The sequence below is a fragment of the Leuresthes tenuis genome, unplaced genomic scaffold (assembly GCF_036924035.1).
Source record: "Leuresthes tenuis unplaced genomic scaffold, fLeuTen1.0.hap1 SCAF_14, whole genome shotgun sequence".
Taxonomy (NCBI): Eukaryota; Metazoa; Chordata; class Actinopteri; order Atheriniformes; family Atherinopsidae; genus Leuresthes; species Leuresthes tenuis.
The window spans coordinates 16909019-16924828 of NW_027325368.1; the positions used below are offsets into that span (position 1 = coordinate 16909019).

The 15810-nt window shown below is 41.6% G+C and overlaps 2 protein-coding genes across 3 annotated transcripts; both read right to left on the reverse strand.

Moving 5' to 3' along the window:
- Window positions 1-617: 617 nt before the first annotated feature.
- Window positions 618-10052, reverse strand: slc25a42 (solute carrier family 25 member 42). The gene is made up of 8 exons (XM_072363203.1): window positions 9674-10052; window positions 6950-7110; window positions 6116-6227; window positions 5923-5948; window positions 5492-5658; window positions 5282-5398; window positions 4703-4854; window positions 618-4608 (listed from the first exon to the last, which is right to left on the reverse strand). The coding sequence occupies exons 2-8, from the start codon at window positions 7040-7042 to the stop codon at window positions 4286-4288; spliced, it is 990 nt and encodes a 329-aa protein (XP_072219304.1). The 5' UTR covers window positions 7043-7110; window positions 9674-10052; the 3' UTR covers window positions 618-4285.
- Window positions 10053-11525: 1473 nt separating this feature from the next.
- Window positions 11526-15559, reverse strand: armc6 (armadillo repeat containing 6). Of its 2 annotated transcripts, XM_072364211.1 has the most exons (9): window positions 15419-15559; window positions 14865-15027; window positions 14482-14623; window positions 13612-13697; window positions 12945-13515; window positions 12694-12839; window positions 12472-12603; window positions 12248-12385; window positions 11526-12141 (listed from the first exon to the last, which is right to left on the reverse strand). In XM_072364211.1, the coding sequence occupies exons 3-9, from the start codon at window positions 14600-14602 to the stop codon at window positions 11929-11931; spliced, it is 1407 nt and encodes a 468-aa protein (XP_072220312.1). In that variant the 5' UTR covers window positions 14603-14623; window positions 14865-15027; window positions 15419-15559; the 3' UTR covers window positions 11526-11928. The 2 variants fall into 2 exon arrangements, with proteins under 2 accessions (XP_072220312.1, XP_072220313.1); XM_072364212.1 differs by lacking the exon at window positions 14865-15027 and having other exon boundaries at window positions 14482-14621; window positions 15415-15436.
- Between the last annotated feature and the right edge of the window lie 251 nt (window positions 15560-15810).

Genomic DNA, 15810 nt, shown 5'->3' on the forward strand with positions numbered 1-15810 from the left:
ATACTGTAATTCATCTGATTTTGGTTGAACAAAAACATCCAGTAAATTTTCCTTGAATAAAATGAGCATCTGTTTTCTTTCAACAAAACTCTCAAGGTACCTTTGAATCAAATGCTCAGACATTATATTAGACAATGAGAAATAATTTATGCAATTTAGGCATGACTGTTTCTTCGTTGGCTTCATGTGTTGCTGCGTTGCGTTCACGGTCATGTTGAAAGCGCCAACACGGCCTCGGGCAGAGAAGTAGCGCCATCAACCTCCATCGGAGCTGTGCTGCGCTACCACCTGCTGGTCGAACGAGGCATTGCAGCCAGAGAAGTCGACACACTCATGGAGATGTTGCCCCCTCTAGTGGTGAAATTATATCAGTACACTCAAACACACCAGGCACATCAGAGTACCCGTAGCAAGATGGGATATTCAAGTTTCGCCACTTTCATCCATGATTTACGCCAAATTAGTCCACCTATCTTTTTATTTCAATTATTTGTTTACGACTTTCCACTTTCAATAACTCAACATGAGTTACATAAATATCCATCTATCTCTTCAGTGAACAAGCAGGCACTAAGAAACAGCATTCATGGAAATATGTGCTGAAGAACATAAAACAGACATCCAGTTTTATTCAAGAATCTGATATTTTATTAACACTATACCCCACAGATACACCATTATCACTTGAGAACGGACACAGGGTGTGGTTATTTAGTAGGTATGTTAGTTACATTCAGTTGGCACAAATTACTAGGAGTTACAAAACAGCTGTTGAATCGTTGCAGAACAAGATTATCTGCTGCAAAATGAAAATTACAGGAACAGTTTACGTCTGCATTTGTACGGAGTTATCACAAACAAACAAAATAAAAATCACAGCTTGTACCACAGTTAGTTCTTGTAGTGCTTCAGTATTTCACCGAGTTAAGCTGCTGTCACGTTGTCATCCTGCAACGAAAACTTTTTTTTGGCATTGAATGATTGTCTTGCAGACCGACAGCCTCTCTCCGTCACAGGGCATTTCATTCACCCAACTCTTTAAGGAGTCAGCTTGTTTTTTGTTTTTTTTTAGATAATTCCTAGCTCTTTGAAAAGGAGTCCAAAACTTTGTTTGAATGAGCAGGGAACCAACAACAACAAGAACCAAACACGTGTCATCCCCCACACAGCAATATTCTGCAAGGCAGTTAAAGTTTTACAAAATTCACATACAAAAACTGGACCTGAAGTTAATACATTCAGTTACTGAGGTCAACCAGTCACCAAACCTAAAGCCACTCTCAAACATCTGCCTCCTCCTCCTCCTAACTTCAAAACTGAAACAAGGCTAGAAAAATGGAAGCAACCTTCAAAAAGGTTAGCAAAGTTAGCTTAGTCATAGTAAGATGCTTACTATTCCTCTCTAGGCACTTAAGAGTCACTAACTACCCTTTATTCAGCTTTCAGTTCCCTTGAACCGTGCGGCAAACTTCAACCCTTCAACTCGGAACGTGTGCTGCTTAAAGACCAAGCTGTCGCTGATCGAAGCGTCTCTCAGGAGGGTTAAAGATTACGAACCGATATTACAACACTACAGCTGTAACCAGCAGTTACCTGTTACCTGCAGCTGATTGGACAGATGTGCTTGGCTGGCAGGAAATGAGCTCTACAAAAGAAAATCCCACTCTCAGTTTCACCTGATAAGACTGCTCTGCCAGCAAGCCTCTGCTTTGATGTATGTGTGAGCGCAGGATGGCTCACCAGAGCACATTTTCCCCATGTGAGAACAATCATGATATCCACAGGCAGTGTGGATGAGATGATCAGTCAGACGGGGGCGAGTTAGGGGACGGCAGTGAATTTACCAATCAGAGCTCCAGTGATGTAAATCACTGACGAAAGCTGGGTATTGAATCTCTGCATTTGTCTGTTATTCACTGAAATGAAAGATCAAGTTGGGTTGATTAGATTTGTCACTTTTTTTTAAATGATTAACTCCAACAAGGTTGAGCTGAGGAGCTCATATTTCAAACAAAAAGCTCAATTTCATGAACCTCAGTGAGGAAGTTGAGAATTAGTCGAAGAAATGATTCAGTTCTGGAGCACGTACTACATGAGTGCCCACAACTAGTTGTTTTAGCGTTTAAAAAGTCAGTTTTACTCGTTTCTTTTCCCACATTCAGCATTTGAAAATGGGGACAGAAACACATTTACAGTCCTAACACTGAGATGCTGCTGGTTAAATCCAACTATATCAGCACTCCAACTGCACATTTTCCAATAATTGTGAGGAAAGAATTTTTTATTTTTTTTTAAAACAATCTGTTCATTGAAAAAAATGAAAAATAAAATAAATCTATTCTGACTGTACAGCCCCCATTTCACTAAGACAAAGGCCAAGTTGATCTTTTCTCGATAATACGCCGCCGGCCACAAAAAGTCTAATTTTTGCTTTGATTTTAGATCTCACTCATTTCAACAGGCTGATTTAAAAAAAAAATGATAACATTCATTTCTGTCCAGAGTTGCATTAGATTTTCACCAAGATCTTCCACCGATGATGGGGGCCCCCCTGCATAAAGTCTCCTCCAGAACATCACAAAGTATTTCAGTCAAGCATCTCAGTAGTTCAGTCAGCTGACTTTCATTTTTGGGCAACATCACATTGCTGAACCCAGACCTGACAAACTGATTCACCCTCAGATCATTTGCTAAGTTAACTTTTTTTCTTTTTTTTTTTTGGCCAGGCAACGCACCTTAAAACCCTTGTTAACATTACAACAACTCTGCACTCTAGCATTTCACTTGGGAATTTGTCCAGTGATTCAAAAAATAAAATACAAATCAGAACACTACCAATAATAATCACTTGTGCTGCCCTAATAAGACAGTGTTCTCGTACGAATGGCCTGACGCGCTCTCTGCTCCACTTGGCCCTGCATCCACTCAGCTGCCACCCTGCCTCAGTATGTGTGGCCTAACTATAGAAACCATCGACACTCGAGCGACCCCGAGAGCGCACTGTTCCAGCGTACCTACAACCTAACAAGCGGTTTGGCTGCAGGTAAGTCCCCTTTTTGCCACCACACACAACAACACAATGATGTGTGACAAAAAAAACATCTGATTATGTGATGAGGTAAAGTACAACACTAAGAAGAAGAAAATGTCCTAAATGAAAAAACTCTTGTGACGTTTGCATATTTCCACTCACGTTATCCCATCAGCGTTTGCTGCTACAGCTCTACGTGAACTTGCATCGTGTTCATTCTAAAGCAAAACCGGTAGTGAAGACACACCATGCAGCTGTCGCACTGATGGCAGATGGAAGACGATATCTGTATATACTGTGGGTCCTTAAAATGCCTCAATATACTGTAACCCAAAACAACCTCGCGAAAAGATCAAAATGACCATATATCTAAAGCAACGCCTCTCACGCGGTGACAGCAGCAGTGTAAAGGCAGTACTCACAGGAGGCTGTTATTGGATTACATTATCATATAGTGCAGGTTCTACCACGTTAGAGTACAAGATCTCCCATTCTGAGCGTGACCCGACGCAGCGCTTTGATGCGCTTTACTCAGCATCACGTGTCGCCAGGAGGGGGAAATCTGTACTGACGCTTCGGACAGGCCTTAATTTACAATCTCACAAAAAGCCAACGGCATGTTTACAATGAAAACAATCATAAAACAAAATGGCCACTGTTAATACTTCAAATTGTGTTGGCACTGGCATAAAGGATAGCTCATCGTTCTGCTGTCACTGCAGCAGCTCAACCGCAAATAAAGTTGCGAATGTAATCTTAAGGGTGTAGGGATTTCTTTTATATATTCACCTCAAAGAAATGTGTTAATGTTACCGCTTCACACTTCTGTGCTGAGAAACTTCACACTAACTTCATGCTTAAAAACACTAACATCATATAATCTCAGCTCAGATCATTACCTTTGGGATCGCTGCTTAAAACAAAGTGTTCGTTGCAGCGTATGACTGGGATACATCAGTCTGTGCATTCCTCTTAACTCTCCGACACATGCACTCAGATCTGGTTCTCCAGGGTTGGAGAATTCTAATTGATGTGCACACACATAAGATGCTTGATCATATTGCACATGACAATAGGTTGTGCTCTTTATATCAAACTTACCTCTGACGCACAGCAAGAGACTACAGCTTGATATTACCCTCACATCCTGTGCATTCGCTTCTATCGAGCAACAAACATTCTTCAGTCTCTCTATCACTCGTCTTTATTTAACTACGGGAGGGATCTTGTCATTCCACCCTCCCTGTGTCACTACTATCGAGTATAGCCCATTTGATGCAGCTTCCTCAGGAGAATCTGTGTAAGGTCAAAGGTGGTGAAGCTGATTCCCACAGCAATAGGTCCTTTGACCCAGTTCATACTGAGACCTTTGTAGAGTCCGCGGACAACCCCCTCCTCAGAAACGATCTCTTTCATAGTGCCCAGGATGGTGCCATACGTGTGGCCCGTGACACCTGCAGTCTGCATGCGCCGCCTCACCACATCCAGAGGGTAAGACGCCGACTGGCCAAGGAGGCCAGCACAGGCCCCAAAAGCCAGACGCTCGTAAGAGTAGGGCTGCGAGCGGCCGCTGTGCTCTGCAGGGAAGGGGAGGATGGAAGGAGGGGGCGTTTTACATATCACATATATGTGTTTGTGTTAAAGGAATGAACGTGGTTGCACGTGTGGTACCTGCATGCATCTTCTTCAGAGTTTCATAAGTAAAAAAGCTGAGACCAGCATAGGGGACAACGCCCAGTATGGTTGGAGTGAATCCTCGATATATGGTTTTCAGGCCCTCTTCTCGAGAGATCCGCACAAAAACGTGCAGAATGTTACTGTACCTGAGCAGAGAAACAGAAGACAAAAAAATTAAAGGCTTTTTGCTGTGACACTTAAAATTATTTTTTTTCTTTAAAAACTGAAATTTGTACTGCAGAAATTAAAGTAAATCATATTTACTTTTCAAATGTTTGTTTTTCCCTGGAAAACTTAAAAACCATGACTCAAGAGAGGCCAGCTCTGTATAATATTACCCCAAAAAAACAAGCACACAGCAAACACAACTTTCGTTTATTTATCTAATTCTTTGAAAAAAATCTTATTCTTATTTAAATCTTTGGGTTTCCCTTACTGTATAGTGTACATATTACCACCATTAGAAGTTCTGCTCTCTTGTGCATGTAGTGTTTTTATATTGTAGTACAGCGGTTACTAATAAAATCTCCTCCTATCCACTGATAACTCATCAGCTACTAAAAATGGCCTTACATTTCTTTTGGCGTTACAGCCATCCTGGCTCGCACCATGTCCAGCGGATAGGTCAGCATGGCTGCTGTGGTACCGGCCAAAGACCCAGCCAGTAACCTTGGGACTGGAGGTAGGACTCTAGGAATCATGAGGAAATCAAGTAAAAGATTTTCACAATTGCTTTATTACTTAACAAGAAACAGCAGTTGAAAACAGTTCTTAAACACTTACTTCCCTTGGAAGCCATAGTAGCCTCCCAGCAGCCTCTTGTACTGCTCATGTGCACAGAATTGGATGGCTGCATATGGGATGACTCGCACCATGGTGGCAGAGTTCCCTCTCCACAGACTGAAAAAGCCATCCTTCAGGTAGGTGCGGTAGATCAACCTGTAAGCTTCCTGCAATGCATAAACACATGTTTATGCTAGCTTTCGGTTTAAAATGATCTCTTTTAACAGATTATCTGTTCAAATTAAAATGATCTGTTTTCACTCGTACATTCCGTGAGGGTCAGATGGAAAACAAAAGTGTGTGTATGTTTATTTGAACTACAAATGATCCTCAACAAAGCCTGTGGCTAATGTTAACAGCTGTGGACATGACTTTATGAATGAGGAGCAGACAAGTAACATGAAATGTAGGATGCTTTTGCTCATACGTACCTTGGCAGAGAATCTTGCTGAAGACACTGTAAGAAAACAACAAATGTGAATAAGATAAATAATGACGATGCAGCATTCACCATAAGTCTAGCTATTCCCCACCAACGTATCACTAGATATAGTTCCAAGCCATTTATTCAGATCATTTCCAATGTAAAAACATTCTTTTAGGTCAGCGGAGAATCCAACTTGCCTTGAAAGATGATTTTAGTTCTATCCAGCGGGGCTACAGCCGTCTTGGCCACAGCTCCAGCTAAAGCCCCGGAGAACAGCGAGTTGAGGACAGATCGAGTCTGCTTCATGCCCTGCGCAGCAAAGGAGGAATCAGATTTAGAGTCAGCAACAGCGACAAAGGGATAAGCACAAAACCTCCCACACAAGATGTTTAATGAACCAACGTGGCCATGACGCTGCCAGACAAGGTCCAGCCTGTAAGTTTCACATAGGGTGCTGCGCTGAGGCCTTGAGCCACCCCCACTTTCCTCCTGTTTTGCTTTCAAGGAGCCAAACTTTCGTGTGAACTTTTAAAGTGGTCTTGAACAATAGTTCAGCGGACTTTCTGGAGGTCTTCAAAAGTTTGTCACTGATTTTCAGTCCAGTCCTTGTTCCCGACCTCGAATCTTTAGGTAATTTGTTACTAGCAGCTCATCAAAAAGAGACAATTTGTTCTCATTTCTTTAGTTCTACCAATTGACAACTACCAACGATAACACAGTTTGACAGAAATTTTACGCCAACAAGGTTATTCCCAAAGAGCTTTTAAAAAATATATTAATTTGTGAAGGAAACAATTAAAAGAATTTCATTTTGTTCATTCTGATGGTGCAAACTGAGCAGATTCACACACATATGCTCAGATCGTGGCTAACTTTTCCCAGTGTTCCCCCAACTGAGCCTCCTGTTATCTGTCATGATAAAGAAAAAATAAGATAAAATCAAGATTTAACTAAATCTGATTCATTCATCATCCAGTTAGACATCCATTCATCTATTATGTGTTAGGGAAGGAGCATGTGTGAGATTTTACCTCATAGCTCCCTTCTGACTGAGTGGAGGACGCCAGCGGCAGCACTTCTGCCTGAGTCAGTGATGCCCGTTGTTCCTGGACTCCACTCCCCATCCCCACAGCCTATACACTGAGCACGCTCATGAATTCAACCCACCAGGGAGGGGCAGTACCAACAGGAGCTGGGAGCGACAGAGGTCAGAGGGAAAAAAAGAGAAAAACAGAGGTCACTTTTAAGTTGGTCTAAAAATAAAACAAACACGCTATGTTGCTGGCTAAGCGTATTCGCTTGTTACTCTGGGGCACTGCATCAGGATCAAGTGACGAGCACGACTTCAAGAACTGTCACGGAAACACTGTTTCCAAATCTGATTCTGCACTGAGGAGAACATCGTGTGGAAATGACAAACCATGACCAGAGAAAACTGATTTGTTCCAGCATGTTTATATCCCCCTTCAGCCCACTGCAGTCGTGTCAGTATGTGATGACGACAAGAGGGTGGATTTATTTAAAAAGAGACTCTGACAAAACACATATATCTCGGCTGAACAGTTGCCTGGAGAATAATCCAGTGTCCGTAACCAACCACCGCAGCAGTGAGGGCTACGTGAAGAGCAAAGGAGAGCAAATATATAAAAATAAATCTCTTGGAGGACAACGCTGGGGACTTGTAGGTGAAAGGTGTCCGTCTGAGCAGCACAAGTGCCAACCAGGCACCTCCCCTGTGAGCACTTCACGTTTCAGCGTAACCACGACTTCCCACAGGCGAGACAATCACTCTTATCTAATCAGCAAAGACTGAAACCAGGTTGGAGGAAAAACATTATTTAGGGGGATCTCGCTACTTTTACAAACAAAGGCATGTCCATGTATTTCAATGAGCTAATCATTTCAGTGCACAAATCCCCCATTCATTCAACCTTTAACCCCCACACTGGTTTATTGTTAAACACGAGTGTCACGGCCGAGCGGCACTCACAACAACTCCGCTTTGGATAACCATGCAAGCTGAACAACCCGAGTTACATGTGTACAGCTGAATTACGTCACTTTTTAAATCATCGTGCATCATAAAGCACGCAAGGACATGATGATTTCTAGTTGTTTTTAAGCAAATGTGAATTATTCACAATTACTCAGATTACTTAAGAGTTCAATTTGTAAACAGATCATTGAGTTTATATAGTAAAGTTACTGCAATAGGGTTTGCTGTTCCTACTCTGACATACATGACACTGAAGTGAGAAGCTATAACAATGTTCTTAAACTAGTATCATATTTATATTATACTATTACAAGTCATTTGTAATGCAAAGGAACTGTTTGAAATTTTGAAAAAGTATCAAAACTGTAACAACTGTGCTCTGGAAATATCTCTCTTTGCTTGCTAAATGTCCCACTTACAGCTTGTTCTGGATTGATGATAAGACAGGAGTGAAGGTTAACAAAGGTAAAGGTTTATGAGCCCGTCAGCAACACAATGAGTCGAACCTCCCGACACAGCTCCAAAGTTCTTTGTGCAGCTTCACACTAACTTTGATACATGGTTTTACAACAAATATCTTGCTCAATGCCAAGGTCACTGTTCATCTGTTTGCTGTTCATCTGTAAAAAGGATATCCAGCTCAGTTTATACATCTGGCTTGAGCTCATGTCTGAGTCGTGACGAGGTCAAAAAAAGAAAAGAAACAGAGAAAAGCTGTTAAAGTTTGAAAACTTTACTGAATCAAGGACCTTTGGAACACTTTGGATACTCAGCAAATCAAAACAGACATGAGCCGTGGATGCAAACAGAAAGTCTGCTGAAATGCTGGGTAGTCAGGGGCAACTATAACCCTGGCATCAGTACAACGGGGCCTCCAGCCAGATCCTCAAATGTGCACTTAGATCTCTGCTGCAGTCCCTTTCAGACCCCATCCATTGTCCTGTAGAAATATGTCCCTTAACCCTCCCTCTGGCCTTGCTCCACATGCAGATCATTTTACAGTTTCTTGTTCCTTACAGCTAGCCATGTTTGCTTTGGGAGTCTTAAAATGTCGCATTTCTTTGTGATACAGAGGTTTACAATGTTCAATACAACGCAGGGACTTTTTATTTTATTTTCCATAAACCTGACCTTTCAACTGGGTTACTTAATGGTTGTTATTTAGACGCTCTCCATGCGTTCAGTGTCAGAATCTGTCAACAAGTGCATACAAAAAATATTGCATAGTGCACTTATATTGTCGCTCTGGGGTAGAAATGCCTCCGAAAGAGAATTCCAGTTTACACAGTATATAAAGAAAGGCCGCAATCAAACGTTCAGTCAACCGTTACAGTTACCTTCAGCTGCGAATTATGTCAACTCCACAAAAATTTTACCATGCCATAATGAACTGGGTTATATAACGAGAAGCTTTTGTTATCGGTCCATCTCCAAATATGTTTGACTGTTTCGTTACTGCTGAACGATTCTGCCAGCACTTAATCTCAAATGCTACCATTTTCCCTGGCATGTAACATCCTTTATCATTAATTGTGTTAGTACAGTTCTGACACAAACTAAACCTGGGCTTAGTTACGGTTCAACGGTATCCCCACACGATCAGTCAGTTATTCACAGAATAACAGCCATGCTTCTCCCTCACTCCATCTCAGTGTTCCTGTATGGTGCACCAGCCTCGTCTAAACTTGTCAACCAACAGAACACAGTCAGTGTTTGCAGCCAGTGAGCTGTCACTTGTAACAAACGCAATATATCTTACCTTACAAACCTGACACCTGCACGGAGGTTTCTTGTGAATTGATAGTCCTCACTTGAATTGTTATTTCAAGTCGTCAGCGAGTTGTTCTGGAAATGTTTTTTAAGTTAGCCAAATGGTAGGTTAAGTAACGTAAGCTAGCTGCTAGCTTATCGCTACACTAACGACTGTTACTCTCGTTAACTGTGCAGTGGAGATAACAACTGTAAAGTTGAGAGCTAAGAGAGAATATGTCGTGGAAGCAAAGGCACTGTTTTATAAACAATTCATAAATCTAACAGTCAAACAGTGACTTCATATGACAGACATCTCCCATGCTGATGTATCCCTGCCATTACTTCTCCTGCCTGTCAGCCACCCGAGGCAGTTCACGTTAGCTTGACCACAGTGAGGTTTGACAAGGACGAGCACTACGGCATTGTGGGAAATGAAGTCTATGTGAGATGGGGCGCTTGGATAGGTCGGTTAGAGGGGCGTGTGCAGGACTTGGTAACTTCTGGGGGGGTTTTTAACCGTGAAGTATGCTGTACTTTTATTTGCCTCTGAATCAACAGCTTCGGTCTCGCTAGATACAATGTATAGTGGAAGATCTACTACAATTGTAGACTGAGGATAACCACTTTTTATCATAACCGTACTGGCAGCAAGATATAGAAACCTTCAAAATATGTCTGCAAAAATATGACCTAACTCATAATCACATTTTCACACGAATAGTGAGAGCAGAGGCAGAGAACCCTTTTGAACAACGTGCACAAAAGAAAGTTCAAACTGTGATCTTCTCTTCACAGCATATTTGTGGAAATCTGCACAGGCTCAAATAACAAAGATTTCAGAGGACCTCTTAAAGAGTTCTTGATGCCCAGTAGGACATAGACATATTTTTATATGTCTATGCAGTAGGGTAGCATAGGTTACAATACTGTTCATTAAGGGTTGGGACTCTACTTACCCAGTCAGACAGACTGGGTTAGCAAAAACATCAATATTAACTCATGGCACAAAAGACACAAATGTACACATTATAAACATAAATCTGCCCATAAGTGGTTGGTCAACAAATAACACTCCCAGAGCAAGGTGTGTACTACAGTCTGTGGTTTAAAAGGAATGTAGTTGAAGTTATTAAGGGCCTCACATACATTATAGGCACACGAACACTCCAGAAGTTTGTTAGACCTAAGTTTGTGTAAATGTTTTGTGTATAGGTAGAACTTTTGGTTTAAATGAGAAGCAAAGCTTGATGTTTGGGTAAAAGAAAACTACTCGCCAGAGAAGCCTGAGCCTTTGAGTGAAAAAATGTGGCCTGGGCTTGTTACATTTTATCTGATCCAGAGCAGCTTGGCATTTCTGCTGAAACTTTAGACCAGCTAATTCTAAGAGAAAGTGTCAGGATATCAGCCAGAGAACTAAAGAAGTCTTTCTACTAAATTATGGTAGAAGGGAAAAGAAAAAAAATTGGATTTAAAGTTCAGACTGATCAGATAGAAATTCTGCAGGAGGGCCCCTAAACATACAGTTAATTTAAGGTAATCCCCTTAAAGGGAACAGTTGATGCTGTTCTGTACAGACGAACGGGCTGAAAGCAATACCAAATACTGAAAGCACTCAGATTTATAAAACATTGGATCACTTTTGTTTAGTCAGGTTATTTCTCTAACAAGTGAAAAGGCCGTATCATCTCTGCCTTTTAGCATGGTTCAAGGGAATTCCAAAAGCAAGTGATTCATAGATCTCAGTACTCTGTAAGGTGGCATCATGCTTCTGAGACTCTTATAAGCAAGCTGAAACTGAAAAACCCCACTTCAACTATGAATAAAGAATATAAGTGGAAAAAAAAGAAGCAGTACAGCTATAAGGTTTTCAGTACATGTTTAAATTGGGCTGAACCAGTATGAGAAAGGAATTTGTACAGTGCATAGCAGCAAATATATCAATATTAACTCATGGCACAAAAGACAAAAATGTACACATTATAAACATAAGTGTTACAAATATCTAAAAATAAAAAATAAAAAAATAAATAAAACAATCAAAAGGCCTTTTTGAAGTTATTTGAATTGTGGGACATAGTCTGTGAAGGTATTTGTGTCATACTGGTGCCTTTTCAACAACGATTACACGGTGTAAATATCTATGGTTAGGTTGGTGTATCTGCATCCTCTACTGTCTAAAAACAGAGTATACCAATGTCATAGTATTCCATTTTACAACTCATTGTAAGGATGCACGATCTGCAGCGATGACCTCATCAGCTTTCAGTTGGTAAGGCCGCTGCGTTTGCCAGTCCACAGCTCTCGAAGTTCCACCTTACATCCCAGATCTCTGAGGGCTGCTTTACCCACATCACCACATTCTTGATGTGTCTGGACAGCCTGAGTTATCAGGGCCTCTGCTCCCATGTCCAAGATTGGTTGGCTGAAGTCCTGCATGCGTGCAACCAGGTTTCTCAACAGCATGCATGCCTGTTTCTGTTGATTAAAAGGGAGAAAATCAGACACACGAACCAACAGCTGCAGCATGGCGTGGCTACACGGCCAGTGTTGTCAAGTAAGCGTATGAATGACATCAAGCTACCTGTACATTCACCACATCAGAGTGAGCCTTCATAGCCTGAACTGCAGCCAAGGCACCTCCATTCTCCATGATGACTTTACAGTTGCTGGGTTTACGTAAAGCAAGGACAGAGAGGCATGCACAGCCCTGCTCACACACCTGCAGCAGAGGATCAACACTGATACATTGCAATAGTAAAGCTCATCAAAACAAAAGTGATTTAGTGTGTAGGCGTGACAACTCACAGCGGGGTTGTTCATGTGCCTGTTCATGGCAATGACAATGAGCTGAACTCCACCGGCATTAACAACTGCATCTTTCACGTCATCATTTCCTGCCACAGCTCGTATTGCGCTGAGGACCTGCCGGACCAACTCCTGCAAAAGCAGAAAACTTAGTGAGAAGAGTAAATATACAAGTTGAGTCTTGAATTTGTTTGGATCACAAGCCTTGTTTTTGTACTCTACCGCTGACTCATAGCTGTCTGCGAGCAATGTCATCATGAATTTTAATCCACCCAGATCACAGATGTCTTGACAAAACTCGTTCCTAACCGCCAGGCGGGATAAAGTGGCACACAGCTCACTCAGAACTGAAGTATTATTGTGGTGAGCTGGGAGGAGTGAAATAAATGAAAGGTGAAATAAAGCTATCAAAAAGTGTCAAATGCCGTAGCCGATCCTATTTAATGAACAAACAAGTCATAGGTTGGACTTACCTTTTGCAGCATCAATTAAAACTTTTAGCCCACTGTGCTCAAGAACAATCATCTTGGCATGTTCGTGCGCATGGCCAAACGTAACTCGGACATCATCATCAAACGTCATGACCCTGAGAGCAGCGGAGGCCTCCTTGACCAGCTCAGCACATCCACGGTGTTGCGTAATGGCACCGGTCAGCAGTGGCAGGGCGCCCCCTTTCACCAAATCCTGCCTGTTCTGTTCATGTTTTATGCAGCAATGACGCACGGCGCAGATGGCGACACGTGTCACTGAGGAATCTGTCCGGTACTTCTTGAGGACATCCAAAAGGAACTTCTGGCCCTCTGCATCCAACAAGTCTGGCTGCCCATCTGTCAGTGCAGCCAGAGAAGATAATACAACCAACACAGCATCCTGCTCTTCCACACTCCTTTTGCAATAGGAGAGGATGACGGGGTAGGCATCTTTTTGGGCGGCCAGGTACCGCTGTGCAAATCCAGCTGAGCATTGTGAAGTGAAGCATCTCATGTCTGCTGTCACTTCAGATACAGCAGCAGAGTCTTTTCCAATTCGGAGAGATTCCAAAGCCTGCGAGCAGGAAAACAGGTGAACATTGGGGGAGATTGTGATGAGAGGTCATAGTGCGGTAATCTGTCCCTTTTCACAAAAGGGGTCAAGGCTCACCTGTAAGACCTCATGCATCTGCTCCTCTTGATTATCATTGGATAAAACAGCTGGTACAGCTTTTACGATGCAACCGAGGTCCACACCTGCGTTATAAACCATGATGCTCTTATGTTAATGATTTTACTGAGCTCACATAAAAAAAAAAAGGGTTGAAATGATTTCAGTGGTGAACCTACTGACATATCAGGAGTGTACAGGAGTAACAAGGTGAAAAACAAAGTGTTTACAGAAAAAGGTATGCACAAGTGTGTTCTCTTCTTCATATCTGCACAAGCTATCAGATTGGTTTCAGTCATAGTGAAGTCTTACTTTGTATGTGGGCTACAGGACCATTAACCTTAACAGAGGCCTTTCAATACTTTATCCTCTCTGTTTAACCACATAAATATTAAGTTAGACTGCCACAGAGAGGGTTTCAATCATGCACATATGTGTGAAAGCCTCCCTCTCATTGTACCATGTATGGACTGAGGAGCTCTGCATGAAGAGTTGTTTAGGCTTCTAAATGGGTGTTATGTCCCATTTTTGCTCATTTGTGTATCTCTTCCTGTTCATTCTGTATAGTTTTTTTATGTTTGTTTTGTGTCTCACATTAATCGTATTGATTGTTTGCATAATTTTTGGGGTTGTCTGTGCTTAACTGTTGTCCAACACCCCCTTGATTCCTTTCCATGTCTCTTTAGTGTGAAGAATTAAAACTTCTGCTCACTAGAAGTGCAAATAAGCCCTGAACTAAGTAATTATTACATACCAATAAAACTGATTTATGACTAGCATTTAATGTATAAGTTTAACAGACACAAAGTACAATGTGTTAAACTGTCAGCCGTTTTATGTCATGGTTTTGTCTCACTTTCTTGTGTTTACCTTGAGACTCAAACTGCTCGACTGCATCCCTCAGAGCCTCATCAGGATCCATCTCAAATTCCTCCATGTTTTCCCTAACTGCAGCATCAAAGGTTTCCTGCGTGATCCTCCTTTTCGCCATTTTACCAGGTTAAGGTTTCCTCTGTGAAATGAAGCACGACAGCGAATGTGACAAAACATGAAAAACGTTAGCTCAATCAGTCATACTCAAGGGAAAGCGAACGTCAGCTATTGTTAGCTAATAGATGCTATGTATGTCCCCTCCTCCTCTTGTAGCTGAAGTTCATAAAGCCAACGTTCAATAAAGTTAGTAGAATCATACAATGTTTTCTTTTTAAGAAGGGTTCATTTAAAGAAATTTTATCAAAACAATAAACTGTTACCTCCGCCCAGTGACATGCAACTTGCTCCCCTGCGATGAATGAAGTTACGCACTTGTCGTAGCTGCCGCTGTTATAAATGAGACGATCGACGGATGGCTGTGCGCTGTGAATAGCAAATTCCGCCAAATGTCCCACCCTAATATTTGCTTAGTTGCAACACAGACTGAAAAACATTAGTTCCTATAAACAATTTTTTCAATAATTTGGCAATTAACTTTTTTAAAAATTGAACATTTAGCAGTACATATGTAATCAAATTGATTAATCATACGTAAATATCCATAATATACATAAACATGGAGCAAACGATGGAAAGTACGCAGGGACTTTCAAATGATGGTTTAATTTTTCTTTTTAAAATAATTAAAATAATTTGATGATTTGATGATATTCGCAGTCATATATTGTGACGTGACATGCCTCTTTTTGAAGAGACTATTAGTTTCAATGTCAAGTCAGCATAACAACTGGAACTAGTCAGTTGGGACTAGTCGCTGCTACCCGTGCAAATTACCAAAAACACAACAATGGCCATTTGTAGCAGAGCCACTAACCAAGCCATATTGCTGTCGCTTTTTTTTTTTTTTTTTTGAATGACTTGTGATGGCAGCGAGCACAGAGGCTCCCCTTGGTACCTGGCCCTGCTGGGCTTCGCGGAGCATTTCCGTACGTCGTCCACCGAAGATCCGCCTCTGTCCACTGTCTGCAGACGGTGCTACAGTTCAATCCGCCCTCGAGGGTCGAGGCCCGGATCCAGAAACTGTACTTTCAGCTACGATATGAAAACGCATACATATTAATGTAAGATGTGTAACGTCAGCAGTAATGCCATGCATGTTTTATTAAGAAATTTCAGGTCAACTTTTTCAGTTGGCAGTAAAATGCATCATGCAATGTACACATGTTTATGTTTAGTAAATCGATTTGAAGCTTGTTCAATTTGTGT

What these genes read in the sequence shown, in the direction of transcription:
- slc25a42 (XM_072363203.1), bottom strand. Translation starts at nt 7,042, where the DNA reads ATGGGGAGTGGAGTCCAGGAACAACGGGCATCACTGACTCAGGCAGAA. An exon ending in TACTATGGCTTCCAAGGGAA is followed by an intron (nt 5,399 to 5,491) that starts GTAAGTGTTTAA and finishes CATGATTCCTAG; the next exon opens with AGTCCTACCTCCAGTCCCAA. An exon ending in TCTGAAGAAGATGCATGCAG is followed by an intron (nt 4,609 to 4,702) that starts GTACCACACGTG and finishes CCTTCCCTGCAG; the next exon opens with AGCACAGCGGCCGCTCGCAG.
- armc6 (XM_072364211.1), bottom strand. Translation starts at nt 14,602, where the DNA reads ATGGCGAAAAGGAGGATCACGCAGGAAACCTTTGATGCTGCAGTTAGG. An exon ending in TTTAATTGATGCTGCAAAAG is followed by an intron (nt 12,840 to 12,944) that starts GTAAGTCCAACC and finishes CACTCCTCCCAG; the next exon opens with CTCACCACAATAATACTTCA. An exon ending in CTGATGTGGTGAATGTACAG is followed by an intron (nt 12,142 to 12,247) that starts GTAGCTTGATGT and finishes TTTAATCAACAG; the next exon opens with AAACAGGCATGCATGCTGTT.